The sequence below is a fragment of the Salminus brasiliensis genome, chromosome 2 (genome assembly GCF_030463535.1).
Source record: "Salminus brasiliensis chromosome 2, fSalBra1.hap2, whole genome shotgun sequence".
Lineage (NCBI taxonomy): Eukaryota > Metazoa > Chordata > Actinopteri > Characiformes > Bryconidae > Salminus > Salminus brasiliensis.
Window position 1 is genome coordinate 46,571,540 of NC_132879.1, and position 16,444 is coordinate 46,587,983.

Here is a 16,444-nt window from a genome sequence, read left to right on the forward strand (position 1 = left end):
TTGTTTGGTACTACAGATACAATCATTTATGCATACTAACACAATATATGTGAGTTTTTATAGAATATATCCCTTAAAATACCACCACTTTATTGATTGCCACATATATCCAGTCTCTGATGCTCCTTTTGAAACTTTTGAACAGAAAAAAAATCATTCAAGCCTGCTCTAACCTAACTCTGGTTTGTCGGCCAGAAAAGGTCACATTTTCAATTGACTGTGGAAAGCAGTGGACTGTTTGGTGGACAAAACAAATTGAACAGAAGAGTCTCTCTCTTTCTCTCTCTCGCTCTCTTTCTCTCTCTCTCTCTCTCTCTTTCTCTCTCTCTCTCTTTCTCTCTCTCTCTCTCTCTCTCTATATATATATATATATAGGGACAAACAAGGCGGAACCTTCAATAAATTCATAAATCAGTAGGCAAAATCAGAACCTAATGCTGAGATCTGGCCTAAAACAGTCATTGAGACATAAACAGTCATCTGTAAAAGATATCTGTACAGTGTACTATGTACACAGTACGACCACCACACATTCTTTGGATGACATGGAATAGATGTGAGTCAGAACTTGCTTAAAACCTAAGCTGATCATTTCAAGGTCAGATGCTTTCCTGAGGACCAGACAGAAACAACCGATTACAGCTCCAGCTCCGGAGCAGGACAGTTGGCATGGCAACAAAGTACAGCTGTCAATCTCAGAAGGATGCAGAGGTGGACAAGGAGAGTGTGAGAGAAGGCGGGAGCAGAAGAGAGGGAGAAAGATTGAGGGAGAGCTGAAGCAGATGAGCTCAAAGCGCACAAAAAGTGCTTTGAGGACGAGAGTGTGTATGCTAAGCGCTGCAGATATGCATGTTTTAGAAAAAGGAAATGGGATTTGACTGCCATATTGAGTTTCCATAGCAACACGCTCAAGCATTATGCAGAAGGTTCAAAGGTTACCCGCCGCTCTCCAAGCAAGCTCTCCTGCCAAATTTAGACAAACACAGCAAATCTGATTCCACCACAGGAACATGCCTCAGTGGGGTCTCGTGATGCGCTCGGCTGGACCATCATTAACAATCACAGCTGCTCTTTTTTGATTAGCAATTGCATCCCAACAACCAATGACAAATAGCAAGCCAGTCATTTGCAGGATCAGCATGCTTACCTGTGTGGGGTTGTAGAGCTCTTGTAGAGCATTTCTGGAGCCTTTTCGACAGCAGCCCTCCGCTGCAAATGGGTTCTGCCTCATTACTGCAAAACAAAATCACAGACAGGGAAACAGACAGTTAGAAGATGATGGCCAGACTAGCACTAGAACCCAGAAACCAACAAAACCCACACATGCACATAACACTGTGGTTAAAGTACACTTGGAATCGACCAACAGTCTTTGCCACTGTCAGGTTCAATGAAGACAAATCCTGCATGTCCATAAATACTGCATAGCGCTGTGCTGTCTTGGCGTGGGCGTATCATGAATATTCCGTATGGAATTTCATGAAATTGATATGGGAAATATCATTTGCTCTCAGTGACTTAGGCGTTTTCTGGAAGACAATATAGGTTAGCTACTTTAAGGTTCTTTAGGCACACACAGCTAGGATCACGAACCCTTCCTTTCCTCCTTCATACTCCAGTAAATTATTTAGCTTAATCTATCTTATTCACTTTTGTGAATAAGACAGATTAATTCCTGAGCGTTACCAGTGGTTTGAATCTTGAAGTAGTTGGTGTGGCCTGAAACTACAGATGATTTAATGAGTTAAACTAGAAAAATGCATTAAGGCGGATTAACACATTAGTGTTAGCGTCAATAATTGATCATGTTAAGTGGTTATTAATACATGCTTTACAGTTTATATTAGCTGGGCTCACTCTACTAAACAAGAGGTGTTTGAGCACAGCATAGCCAAACTATGAGGCAATAAACATTTACACACAGCCTCATTAAACTAGGGGTTATGCCCCGGACCCTCACAACTGGCACTCAAAGACTAATGCACAGTTCCTACTATAAGTCCACACACCGACACACGCACACAAACAAGAGCAGAGGATGACCTCTGTGAAAGTGCAGGTCTTTAATAATGTAGTGCATTTCCACCCTTCAACAAATTCCATGTAAACAAACAATTAATGAGTCTTTCCTGCGTCCGCACAGCCTACAAACACACACAGTAGCAGAAATAGAGCTATATGTGTGTGTGTGTGCTTGTGCCAGATGAATGAGCAACAGAAGTAGGTCTGCCACAATCACATGATTAAACTTGATTAACCCTATTGAACCGAGCGTTGAACCGCTGGTGATCCATTCAGAGAATTTGCTGATGTGCTCTTTGGGTTGCTTAAATCTGCTGCCGCATGCACGTCCACGCTGGGCATAGCGAAATGTATCAGACTGTAGATTAGACGCTTTCTGTATGCTACTCTGTTCTCTATGACAGTATAAATTAGGCACAGTGATTCCTTTATTATTGAATGCACCTTCATGTTTTCTGAGCCAGAACTCAAGCTTATTGAGCGCATAATTAAAAATGCTCATTAGTGGCCCCGGGTGGTCCAGCGGACTAAGGTGCTGTCACTATGATCAGAGGATCGCTGGTATGAAGAGATTGCTGGCTCCGAGAGAGCACAACTGGCCTTGCTCTCTCCAGGGTGGGAAGATGGCGCCTTGCGGAGCTGGCCGTCACTGGCCTCTGCAGGCTTGTGCACCTGTGGCACTTCCCTCCAGGTGTGTTGGTTGCCCAGCAATGTTGCATCGCCATGCAGGCCGAAAGATGATGTGGCCTGACTGCGCATGCGCCAAAGGGGGCGTGTGGAAGTCCGCTCCCACTGGTGTCGGGGAATCGATGGGGGGAGATTACGTACAGGTTGGGCAATTGGTCAAACAGTTCAAATTGGGGAGAAAATGCAGAAGAAAAATCTGATAAAATGTATAGATAAAACATAAAAAAAAAAAAACAAGCTTATTATTTTTAATCAGGGCAATGATAAAATGCCTTCATTCACAGTGTTGTTAAATCCCTTGCTTACAACAGGACACACGGGAGAGATTTAGGAAGAAGGGAAGCAAAATAATGAACAGACGGGTCTCAATTCATAACAGCTGACAACAGTCACAGCTGGACAAAGTTATACCCAATCAGTTACCTGGGGAGAATTGCGGCCCAAAGAGAGGGATGATGGACCAAGAAGATAAAAAAAATCTGCACTATGCGAAAAGCTAATACTAGTTTTAACCATCTGTTCTCTCCCTCGTTTGCTCCCTTGAAAACCAACTGGACAACCTCAGCTGACTACCAAACTGGAGCTAAACACACATTATTAGGGAGGTACAGGCTTATTTATTTAAGGCAAACCTGGGGGAGCGAGTTGGGGCAAGGCTAAAAGCTAACCTGGCTCTAACCTAGCAGCTACTGTCTTCAGCTTGCTAAGAAACAGCACATTGCGCTTCGAGGACACAACGAGAGGGCAGAAACACAAAATCAGGCAAGACTCAGGAACAGTTACAGTGTTTTGGTTACAGTGTTAAAACTATGCTATAATATCCAGCTTCCATGAGCTGTTCTAGTGCTGCAAACCAGCCTGAGAAAGCCTGGGCAGCAAATGGGCATCCACACTATGCTAAAAGCTAATGCTAGCTTTTAGCGTCTGTTCTCTAAAACATTCGCTGTGTCAAAAACAAACTGGACTACCATCAGCAGACCACCAAACTGGAGCTAAACACCCATCAGAAGGGAAAGTACTGGTTTATTATTTTACCGGTAAGAATCAAGAAAGCCAGAGCTGGGGAAGCAAGTGGGGGCAAGGCTAAGCGCTTTTTTTCCACCCCATCTCAAGTATTTTTAAATATACTCAAAAAATGCATTCTTTGCCACCTTTAAGATCTAAAATAAGCTCCTAAAATACTGAAATGATATGCTAAATTACCGCAACACAGATTTAAAGTTAAAACCCCCCAGATTGAACCCCTTAAACAGCCTATGGACCGTCGGCAGACCGAAAGTGTTGTTATAAACTACTATTACCAGAAAATAGCCCCACCAGTTTGTACAGAAGTCCCTGTAGTTACTGAATAGTATGCTTTAGCGTTTAATAAGCCTTTATGTGAAATAAGCCTTTCTGTGTTAAGGGGTTAAGAAGTCTTAATTATAATGAATTACCTTCTTGATGAATTGGCAGTGATTAGCTGATAAATTATATGCAAATTTTTAATTCTCAGTAGGAAACCGCGTCAAGCCGACATACCCATTTATTATGCATATTTTACATTTTATTCAATTAATTATCTAAATAGATCCAAATCAGATGAACAGTTTACTTGATTCCTAGCATAATCAATAATGACAGGCCTAAACTAAGGCACGTAAATGTGCCATGGCCGAAATGGGCTTTGTTACTGCTCAATACAGCTGCATGACCAGCACTGCTAAAGCGATGGCCAATGAAAGCGGTCTTTGTGCCACACTGACAGTTACAGTTCAGAATTCAGTGCTCATCTCCATCTCTCTCTCTCTCTCTCTCTCTCTGTCTGTCTCTCTAGTCACGCTTCTATACAACAGCCTTAACCTAACGCAGATTAATGATGTTTTTCCACTATTATCTAGACTGCAAACTGATTTAAACCCACACACACTCACATGCACACATCACAGCCGCACTGTGTGAGTCTCTGTGTGTGTGTGTGTATACATGCCTGCAGCTATACTCTGTTGCCAGCTTTTGATGTCAGAGCATTTATTCCTACTAGTGAGGGGGGAACGCAGGATGAAAGAAGAGTAAGGAGGATGATGGGGGAAGAGGGAGAAGCAAATGGTGAGGGAATGATGATGGAGAGAAGAGATAGACAGAGAGAGAGAGAGAGAGTGAGCAGGAGTGAAGACAAGGATGGAATGGATATGGGAGGCAGAGTACACAAAGAGAAAGGCCATTACAGCCAATTGCTCTCATCCGTCCTCTTGATATTTGTGCAAAGCACAGCTTACAGCTCATCAGGCCAAGGAACAGTGGAGTGAAGACCAAAACAGAGTGAACATGCATGCCCAGTACTTCTGCCTGTGTGTTTTGTGTTTGTTTTTGTACATTTGTGGGACAAAAATGTCCCGGGTTTGTGGGATACAGGATGTAAAGGACACCTGCTATAATTAAATTGTGGATTTGACAACTACATTTTAAATATAGTACATAATATCGGCGCTGTCGGGCAAAACCCCTTAACCCCTTAAACAGCCGCCAGTCCAAAAGTGTTATTATTAACCACTATTACCAAAAAATAGCCCAACCAATTTGTACAGATGTCCCGGTAGTTACTAAATAACATACCTTAGGGCCCTTTCTAACACCCTGTGCAAGGTGCGTCGTAATGCTCATTGCTTTCTCACACCCCGCCAACAATCTATTTTAATGCCTTCTGTCTGCGTTGTTTAAATAGTAACACAGCTTGCAGATATATCTATGCCGATGAGTATGGTGGTCTCAAAATGGGGTGTGTTCAGGTACATTTCTGGCATATTGCTATCTTGGCAACAGAAAACACTGGTTTGCCACTGACTGAAAACTTCTCGCTTTCAATGGAAGACAATGTAAAATGATTTTAATTTGCAGTCATTTTGGAGCATTTCTATTGGTCCATTCATCAAGAAATATAGGACACAATTAAAAGTACAACTGCCAGATCCAAATTATGTCAAAAAGTGAAAAATGTGCAAAAATGGAGATGGACATTGTCATCGCATAACAATGACGCTATGCATGACCCCAGGTCCTAACAAGGCCCAAAACAAACCTGTGTGTGTGAATACAAAAGGTTCTGTGTGTGTCCACCCCACCTGTGCCTGTTCCACCGATAGTGAGCTATGCACTAATCAGTAGTGCCGGGGTTACAGTACACACACACCTGTTCTCATTTCCTCTGTGCTGACAACACAATAAATGGCACTGTAAGGCACCCAAGAAACTCCCTCCGACAGCCTGACCTTGAGCTCACCCCCTTCATCATCACATGCCAGTTGAACACTTTTGGGTCGAACCATGTGCAAGAGGTGGAAGGGGTTGACTGGAAGAGCATGAATGGAATCTGAAAAGCCTAGTAATAGTCCATTTCCCCTGAACCCCAACTGTAGCTGATCCGCTAATAAAGGTTTAACAGCCAGTGTGTCCAGATGTTAAGTACCCACAGACTGACTTATTTTTTCTGAGATGTCACGAAAACGTATTCATTTACATATCTCCGCCTATTCAGCATACCACAGTTTGGACCAACTATTCATACTGCAGTTCTCAGGAGTGTTTCAGCTCTGAGGGTTTTTTGAATAAGCCACAATACAGACCATCCAATCAGAACAGAGCTCATTTATCCTATCGTCACGGTCATAAAAAAAACATGTATCTATATTTTTGCTGATGGCATAATGTAATTAGGGCAGTTATGTTGAAATATTATGATGTCCAAATGTTTGTGGACACCCCTTCTAATGCATTCAGCTACTTTATGCTGCACCCATTTTTGGCACAGATGTGCAAATGCAAACACACACACAGACAAATACAGATCGTCTAGTCCATTTAGAGAAGTACTGCCTATAGAACAGGGCTCTCTGAAGCAGACAGACATGAACCTATTGGCACCATGCCTTATGCTAGGCATGAACTAGAGGGGCCCACCTCCCAGCATTGCTCTGTGAAGCAGTGGAACTGTTCTGAAGTAATGGTGGTATATCCAGTACTTTTGGGATCAGCTGGGAGTTGAGGTGGGGTGGTGATCATCCAACATCTCTCAAAAATCTAATAGATAGCCCCTGGTCAATAGAGACAGTTAGTCCAACAAAAGCAGGAACCATTTATCCGCCTTTAACCCATCCGTGCAGTGAACACACACGTACACACCAGTGATCAAACACACACAGTGATTGTGCACACACGTGCCTGAAGGGGTGGGCATCCACCACTGCGGTGCCTAGGGAGCAAGTGAGGGTGGCAGCTTGCCGGCAGAGCCACCACTGCCTATGATACTTTTGATTTCAGAAGAAACAATGAATAAGCAGGTGTCCCAATACCTTCCCCCCATATAGAGTATGTATTAAAGGAGCAACAACAGATATAGCCTGTGTACATTAATTATGACCATTTTTGGACCATAAATCTGAACATTTTTTTTTTTTTTTTTGGAAATCTAAGATAAGGACTCTTTAGAATGTGCAGAATTATGTTATTTGTGTGTAATTGCACTTTCTGTTATGGGGTGTCATAACATTTGAATTTTGGATAGTGAAAAAAGATGTGTAAATAAAATGTTGACAGCTCGAGCTGTGTCTTAATGCAGACTAACTCGCCACGTCCCCTGAGCCTCACAAGGAAAGCCAAGGCGAGCGACATAGAAAATGAAAACTCCAAAAGAACGCCAGCATCTGTGTTTTGGTCTAGGGAATTGACTCAAGTGCTAAATCCTGCTAAGCCAAAGATGTAGCAACAACACAGCACTGGGAATACTGCATAGACCTGGCAGGATGGGTAGGGTGTGTGTGTGTGTTTGTGTGCATACAAGTGTGGGAGAAATTTAAAGTATACACTCTATGTATGTGATTACACTATAGCAGGGCTAAAAACATAACCTTGCGCTGCACAGGGTTGGCAGACTATTTCCTCCCAGGCCATAATAACCCAGCATCTGCAGCCATCCATCAACAAGGGATTACGCTATACTGGGGAATTAGTTCATCACTATCTAACCTTCACACACACACACAAAAACACATTAATTCCCCCATTCACAGCACAAAAAAGGCAACGGTGGCAGAAATGCTCATGCACTTAGCTGTGTCGCTGGAACACTTTAAAAATGTAAGGGAAGGGACCTGAAGAAATGCTCCAGAATTACACTTACCGATGTCCAATAGTCTGTGGACAGTCTTTCTTAAAGGTGCCATAAACTACATGTATTAATTATTTAATTTAAGTTGTTTGATCATTAGTAAGTATGTGAATTTGGTTGGGGTGAAAAATGCTCAAATGCAGTTTTACATCTACTTACAACCCTGTTAGTTTGCCTCAGAAAGTATTTATTGGCTGATTTGCTCCACCATGATGGGTCCACAGCCCCATAGCCTAGCCTAGTTGAGCACTGCAACAAGAATAATTACAGAATAGCTGTCCTCTCTGTGTCCTTTCAGTGTGGTGTACTACGACAAGACCTCTTAGAGACAAAGCTTCTGCCCGCCACAACATTCAGTCTTTTTAGCCTCACTTCCATATCCCCCCAAAGCAGCCGTTGCAACATGTCCAAATATTTGAGGACATCTCTTCTAATGATGTGCAACACGTGCAAATTCACACATGTGCAAATCTCTGCAGCAGATAAATATGAACCTATTGGCACCATGGCTAATGACAGGCACGGGCCAGAGGGGTATAAAGCCCCCCAACATTGTGCTGTGGAGCAGTGGAACTGTGGTCTCTGGAATGGTGATGTTCCATTCAGTACTTTTAGATGAGCTGGGGAGTTGAGTACGAGGTGGGGTGGTAATCATTCAAAATCCTGATTCATTGTCGCTGAATGGAATCAAATCCTCAAAGCAATGCTCCACAATCTAGTAGAAAACCTTCTTCCCCAAGTTACTCAACAAAAGCAGGACAAACTGTGCTGAGATAAATACAGTATTACATTCTAGGATCCTTTAGTAGTAAATCCAGCTGCATTAAGGTGAATACACCACTGACACAGTGTTCAACCAGTCTGAATGATCTCTACAGAAACAGAAAGGGACGCTCTGGAGGAGCTGCACAAAATTTCTGATTTTACATGAAACATCGGATGAATAGTCGTCCACAAACATTTGGCCTTTTAGTGTCCTTGAAGCACCATCTTGTTACAATGAGATTCAGTAATGTACAGAATTTATTTGGCTGCTCACAGGTAAGCACAGCCTGCACTTCATCTGAAATGGCCTTTTTTCATGGGTGTGCTCTGTTATTACTAGTTGATGTAATCCTGCTGTAAAAAAAAAAAAAAACGTTCTTCAGCCACTGAAGATTACAGAGGACCCTTGGGCAAAATATAGGTCAATCAACCCCCCCTAAACACACACACACATTACACACGCACAGCTCGGGAATTTGTTTTTGCTCTGACTTCCATTATGGCGGGGCTGTTGAATGCGGCAGGCCACGGCTTCATTAAGATTTGGAATTAAAACACTACAGGAAACTCCATAATTAAGATGTGTTTGGGTGACTTCAGATAACAGTTAAATGAGTGTGTGTGATCCCGTAGGACAACAAGAGACACACTGAGCGGTGGCACTGATTGGCTTCTGACTTTTTTTTTCACTTTTTTTTTTCTTTTTTTTTTAAACTTTCCTCTTCTGCATCTTCAGGTCTTTAATCTTTTAATTATGCACTACAACAATTACCAACATGATGATTAGAGTGTTAGGGAGGTGCTGAAAACAGTGCGTGTGTGTGCATGAGGGTGTGATGGAGAAATGTGCGACGACAGGCAGACGGGGGCCCTTCTGCAGCTAGACTTTTAAGAGCGGAGATGAGAGAAAGAGAGGCAGATGAGAGATGGAGAGAGCAAACAGAGGGAAGGAGGAAAGGGACAGGAAGTGTCTTTGGTACTTATAAAGAGAGTGACCTTGTAAATCTCTGTTGAAATGCGTCAGGCATCCCAAAACATCTTGAGACCTTGAAAAGTTGTAAATACAGACTTTGCATTCAGTTGCGTTCCTGTCAGAAAGATAGCTATCACCCAGACAGATAGGGTGACCATATGTCCTCTTTTTCCCTGGACATGTCCTCCGTTAGGGATGTGAAAAATGCGACTGGTCCAGGACTTCGCATTGACTTTACGTCAGAGTTTGCTTCTACAGTCAACTATTGGTCAAACTGCTTAAGTTCCACCTTCTCAACAATGGATGAGTAAGTGTCCCAATATTTTTGTCTATATAGTGTATTATAAAGTCAAGGCTGTTACCTTACAGTTTTGGGGTTTTGTAATAGGCCCATTTACAGCTGTGTTTTGGATATGTGGGGGTTTTCTTTTCAATGAAAAAACAACAGTGTTTGAGGTTCACGATATTCTATTCTAGGAAATTCAGCTGCATTAAGGTAAATACACTGCTGACACTGCCTTCAAACAGTCCGATCAGTATGGTACGCTCTAGAGGCTGCATAACATTTCGGAGTTTGGATGAACATCTCATGAGCAGTTGTCCCCAAACATTTGGCCATTTAGTGTACTTGGAGCACCGTTACATTGTCACATTGAGTCACAATAACATACAGAATGTCTTTGGACTCTACTGTTACCATATTGAGAAAACGATTGTTTGAAAGCTGCTCACAGGTAAGCAGAGCCTGCGCTTCATCTGAAAGGGCCTTTTTTCTAGGGTGTCTGTTATTACTAGTTGATGTCATCCTCTAAAAAAAGAACGTTCTTCAACCTAGCTTTGTTCCACAGTAGGAGAATTTAGGAGAATAATCTTCAGCTTCTACCTATTGATTCATCTAAAGAGTGAATATTCATTTAGGAGTAATCAAAATGAATAAACGGATCAAAACAGATAGTCTCAATTTGTAATTATGACTTAATGGGCCTTTTTAAGTCGAGAACTTTTGTGCAACATTTAGTTTAGGAGCTTGTGTTTCCAAGCAATTAAAAAAAGGCACTCAGTCTTTCAACATCAGTGAACCAATAAATATGTTTGTTGCAGAATCAAGACTTTATAAATTACATTCCGCATGAATGTTATCCAACTCATCACTTCTTAATTAAGTCTGGAGTCGGCTGCGGTCATTAAATTCATCCACTTCCAGCACCTTACACTCATTTCTGGCTTAATCACACACACACACACACACACACACACACACATACACACACACACACACACTTTTGTTGTTTGCAATTAAACAGCACATGGTAATGTTTGGTTCAGCAATCAGCATCAGCCACAGTATGAGTACTGGTGTCGAAATACTGTGAACTATATATCCAGCTCTTACGGCAACTCTCATAAGCACATGAAGGCAGCATTGGCCATCGGCAGGGGTCATTCCCAACTTCCCTCTTCCCTCTGACTCAACATTCTCCACATACACCACAAATGGAATCCCCATCACTGAGCTCAGACACAGCAATGACCAAAAATGGATACAGTGGATTTTTTTTTTCCAGAGTGGCTCATGGTTCCGAATTTGGCCTTCCTCCCCTGTCATTAGGGGTCATTAGGTAACTATTAGGTCACTAGGAAGGGGCAGAGTGGGGTCGGTGGGGGTGCTGAGTCGGAACCACTCTCAGCTGCCAAACATACTTGCTCACAGGTAGACAGGAAGACATACAGACAGACACACACACACACACACACACACACACGACTATGATGTGTTTGCCAAAGCCTTTACTGCCAGAGGCAAAGCATGCACTATTAGATATGGGTGATGGAGCATGTGTGGGTGTGTGTGTATGAATGTGTGTGTGTGTGTGTGTGTGTGTGTGTGTGTGTGTGTGTGTGTGTGTGTTTGCTTGCTGTCCCTGCTTTTTGCAAGGATGTCAGCAATTCGAGTGCATACACAGCATTGTAATTCCATCCAACATACTGGAACACACACACACACACAAACACACACACAAACACAAACACATATAGCGTCAGTAAGTATGTAATACAAATTGGTAAAATCACATTAGGTCCTTAAAATGTACCAAAACACACACACACACCCTCACACTCCTTAAGTGCACGAGTGTCAAGCCCTGGCTTCTATTTCTCCCTCGTGTCCTCTTCCCCTCTGCCTCCCTGCCCTACAAACAACCAGACACTCTCTGTCACACTCACACACACACTCTCTCTCTCTAGGGGTATTCCGTGTCATTGCGTGTTGCAGGCTGTCACTGCTCATCTGTCTCGTTTTACCCAGACTGCCTCTGGCCTTCCATATTGCTCTCCAAATCACATCCACTCTGACAAGACGAGAGCCCACGCAGACAGACACACCATGCTGCCAGACCGAGCAGTCAAACGCTCACATTTCTACATGCCTGCAACTACCTACCTTACAGAGGAGCTGCAAAGTAGCTACTTCATTACTGATAATAGCTACTGGATGATACTATTAAAATTAATAACCGAATACTAAAGCACAGTGAGTGTACAACATACACTCCAAATGTCCAAATGTTTGCAGACACGCCATCTAATGAAAGCATCTAGCTACTTTAGGTTGCACCCACTGCTGAAACCAGATGTGCAAATGCACACACAGCTTGATAAGGGGAGAGAGCGCCCTCTACCCACCCCGAGAGAGCACTGCCAATTGTGCTCTCTTTGACTCCAGCAGCTGATGGCAAAGCGGCATGGCTCGGTATTCAACCTTGCGACTCCCGGTCATAGTGGTAGCACAATTCATTGTTAAGCCTGTGTATGTACAATACTTTTAAGAACCCCCCCCCCTAAAAATAAAGAGTGTATGTAAACTTCTGACCACAACTGAAGGTGTGCAGCAGTGCTATCACCTTCTGCTGTATATTGCTGGGACACCGGCATACAAGTTTGCGCAGAAACGCTTTGCAGTCCAGTCTGGTCTTGCTAGCACTAGGATTAGGTGAGTGGGTGTGATCTGCATTGTAGGTGGTCCGAGGATTATCTACATCTGCTCTGAGATAATGGACAGACGAAACAAGGCTTCACTGAAGTACACGTGTACGCACTCACCCATCTGAGGTGTGTTTCAGACATAAGGAGAATGAGGCTTAGCCTTTTCAGATCTCCACAGCAAAACACCATCTTTGCTAATAAAGGCACACACGTGCAGGCCATTCCCTGATTATGCGAGGAGCGTTTACATCGGAATTGAACTCAGTAAAAGTTTAAAGCTCTGGGTTCAAAAGGCACAGCAAACGCCCATCCGGCCTGGAAACATATTTAACAGCACGCATCTAAGCTAAGCCACGGCTGGCCGGCTGAGCTTTTGCGGATAGGGCTGAGAGCCACAGGAGATTAGCACTGCGCTCGCCCAGCCATTACACCAGCACACTTTTACACGCTGATGATTTAAGAAATAAGCCATCGCTGTGTAACGCCGTAACACCAGCACTTCTGAAAAATACACACACACACACACACACACACACACACACACACCAGATTCTCTTTCAATTAACACACACAGCCAAAGACAAACACCCACACACACATGAATATGCAGCCTGACTCTCTCTTACTTTTTCTCCCTTCTCTTCACTCTGTCTTTCACTTTCTCTCACTCTCTCTCCCTGACTCGTTTCCTATTACTCTTTCTCCAAAGCAAGACAGCAAGCAGTTGCTCTTTTCTCTCTCACATCTTCTGTCTCACTCTCCCTCTTTCTCTCTACCAATTTCTCTCTCCCTTCTCCCCCTCTCTCTCCCTCTTTCTCTGTGTCTCTCAGTCTGTTGTTCTCTATCAGTAGTTTTTCAGTTATTTCTCTCTCTCTCTCTCTCTCTTTCTCTCTCTCTCTCTCTCTGCCAATTTCTCACTGTTTCTATCTACTTCTTCTCTCTTTGGCTCTCTCCCTCTCGCCTCTATCTCTCGTTAATCACACTCACCTTTTCTCTGTCTGTCTCTCTTTCTATCTCTCTTTTCATTTCTCTCTCACTGTTTCTCTCTCTCTCTCTCTCTCCGTTCTCCCTTTGTTGCTCTCTCACTGTTTCTCTCTCTCTCCGTTCTCCCTTTGTTGCTCTCTCACTGTTTCTCTCTCTCTCCGTTCTAATCATGCTCGACTTTCCTCTACCTGTCTCTTGTTCTATCTCTCTTCTATTTTCTGTCTCTCTCTCTATCTTTCTGATTCTCGCTCTCTTATCTCTTTGTTTCTTTTCACCACTCTCTCTCCCATTATTTTTCTCTGGCATCTCCCTTCTTTCTCTCTCTCTCTCTCTCTCTCTCTCTCTCTCTCTCTCTCTCTCTCTCTCCAGTGCAGACGTTAATGAAGTTGAAGGAAGTTGATTTTAATCAGGTAAACTCTTGCTTAATGACTGTAGTCAGCACCCCGGAACACTGCTAATGCTACATCAGCACGCATTCACACACACACACACACACACACACACACACACACTCACACTCACACTCACACTCACACTCCCTGTTCTTTGTCCGTTCACTCATTTTGCCTTCCTCACACAGAGGCCTTCAGAGACTCAAACAAACGAATCGTTGAAACAATGAGTTCAACTTCAGCATCTCCTCTTCGTCTCTGCAGCACCTCAGCGTGCAGGAGTGTGTGGGTAGATGAGATCTAGTATCTAGTCGTGACTCTGGTGGTCTGTGTGTTCGGAGGGTATTGTTAGTGTATGTAAGTGTATGTGTGTGTGGACCCCCCGGTGTGCTATAATGCGTCTGCAGGCTAGTAAGCCATCTGCCACTCAAGAGCTCCATCCATCACAACAAAGCAGCAGTGGCAGCCAAACAACACACACTCCAGCCCACTCCCCAGCCACACACATAAGGAATGTGTACGAGTGTGCATATGTATGTGTGAGTGTGTGTGTGTGTGTGTGTGTGTGTGCGATCAACTGAACTTGGGGTGTGTGTTGTCCCTCTGCAGTAAACAGTCATAAAGCACCAAATGCCTGGCTCTACACAGAGAAACACACAACAGCCCCAGTGTTCACACATCTGTCACTCCACTATAGTTGACCTGAGCCTTAGACTGAAGGGTGAGCAATATAGTAAAACATCACAATACTTGATAACATACACTGATCAGCCATAACATTAATACCACCTCCTTGTTGCTACACTCATTGTCCACATAGGAGCACTTTGTTAGCCTCCTTTCACCCTGTTTTTTAGTGGTCAGAACCCCACAGGACCTCCACAGAGCAGGTAGTATTTGGGTGGTGGGTGCTCATTCTCAGCACTACAGTGACACTGACATGGTGGTGGATCAGACACAGCAATGCTGCTGGAGTTCTTAAACACCTGATGAGAATAGTCCACCAAGCAGACATATCCAGCCAACGGTGTCCTGCAGGCAGGGTCCTGTGACCACAGATGAAGGACTTGAGGATGACCAGCACAAATTGTGCAGCAACAGATGAGCTTCTGACTCTGACTTTACATCTACAAGGTGGACCAACTAGGTATAGCTAATAGAGTGGCAAGAGTGTTTAAAAACTTCAGCAGCACTGCTGTGACTGATCCACTCGTACCAACGCAACACACGCTAACACACCACCACCATGTCAGTATCCCTGCAGTGCTGAGCATGACTCCCCACCCAAATTATACCTGCACTGTGTGGTCCTGACCGTTAAAGAACAGGGTGGAGGAGGCTAACAAAGTATGCAGAGAAACTACAGATGGACTACAGTCCGTAGTGCAAAGGCTAGCCTAGCTTGGCATTGCCTTTAACACTATAACAAGACTTCCCGAGTCTTGCTGGATAGTGTTGCTATCCTCTCTGGGCTCTCTCAGTGACTAGTTGTTATGGTGCACTGTGAGGATCTGGTAGGACTAGCTTTCAGCCTAGCACCTGCTCGCTTCACTGACTTCCCTGTGACAAGAATGGCTCTCTCTCAGCCCTTCTCAGAGAGATGCGTTACCCAGTCGTCCTAGTGTTGGAAGCTTTTAGCCCATTTAGCCTCGTTACTACATTCTCCCAAAGTAGCTGCAGCATTTAACCTCTGTAGTCTGGGTGTATGTAAATTTTGGGGGGGGGTTTAATATTACTGATAAGACTGTTATGTAAGAGTCTGGGAATCGGCCTGTTTTACTGTTTTACTTATCCAACCCACTTGTTAGTACTCTCCCCCTCTTATGTGCCTCATCCGACACCAGCCACCGGCTCTTTTCAGACAGCTGCTGATGCAACGTTGCCAGGCAACCAACATGCTTGGTGGGAGAGAGCCAGGTACCCGTTTCTGATGCATTGGCTAGTCACAGTGCTGGTCCACGCTTAGTCTGCTGATCCACTTGGGTTTCGCGTTTAAAAGAGAACACAACAGTATTTGAGGTTCACGCTCTGTCACTTCCTGTACTAAACTTATTCAACTATGCCAAGAAAAATAGTTTTCCACTCTATAAGCAAGTCTTTAATGAAGGATAACTTTCATAAAATGTATAAAGGTTTTTTCCAGCAAGCCTGGCATTACTTTCCAGAGTGAAATGGTATCAAACCTAACCAAAAAAACCCTTTATGACAAGTGATACTCGTTGCTATATGCCTTTATGAATGATTATATGGAGTTCGGTCATCATAAAAGGCATATGCAGATGTTAAGTATCCTTAAGAATGCTGCCCTTTAGTAGTAGAGGTGCTTTCTGTACTTATTAGTCTTCCTTTAATGCTCATACTATACACCACTAAATCTAAGTCTAAGTCTAGCTTAGTCTTTTTTTTGTGATACATGCTATTGTTCAGTATTGTGGAAGTACTGCAAGCACTGACAATACTCAGGAAAGTTTACTGCAATGGCATTTCTCACAA

At 43.5% G+C, this 16,444-nt stretch overlaps 1 protein-coding gene across 2 annotated transcripts in view; it reads right to left on the reverse strand.

Moving 5' to 3' along the window:
• The window catches only part of chst11 (carbohydrate (chondroitin 4) sulfotransferase 11), a 77,037-nt gene that overhangs the window by 35,960 nt on the left and 24,633 nt on the right, over window positions 1–16,444 (reverse strand). For both annotated transcript variants that reach the window (XM_072672950.1, XM_072672949.1), the window contains exon 2: window positions 1,148–1,233. In XM_072672950.1, coding sequence (XP_072529051.1) covers window positions 1,148–1,233 — 86 coding nt within the window. The remainder of the gene's footprint in view (window positions 1–1,147; window positions 1,234–16,444) is intronic.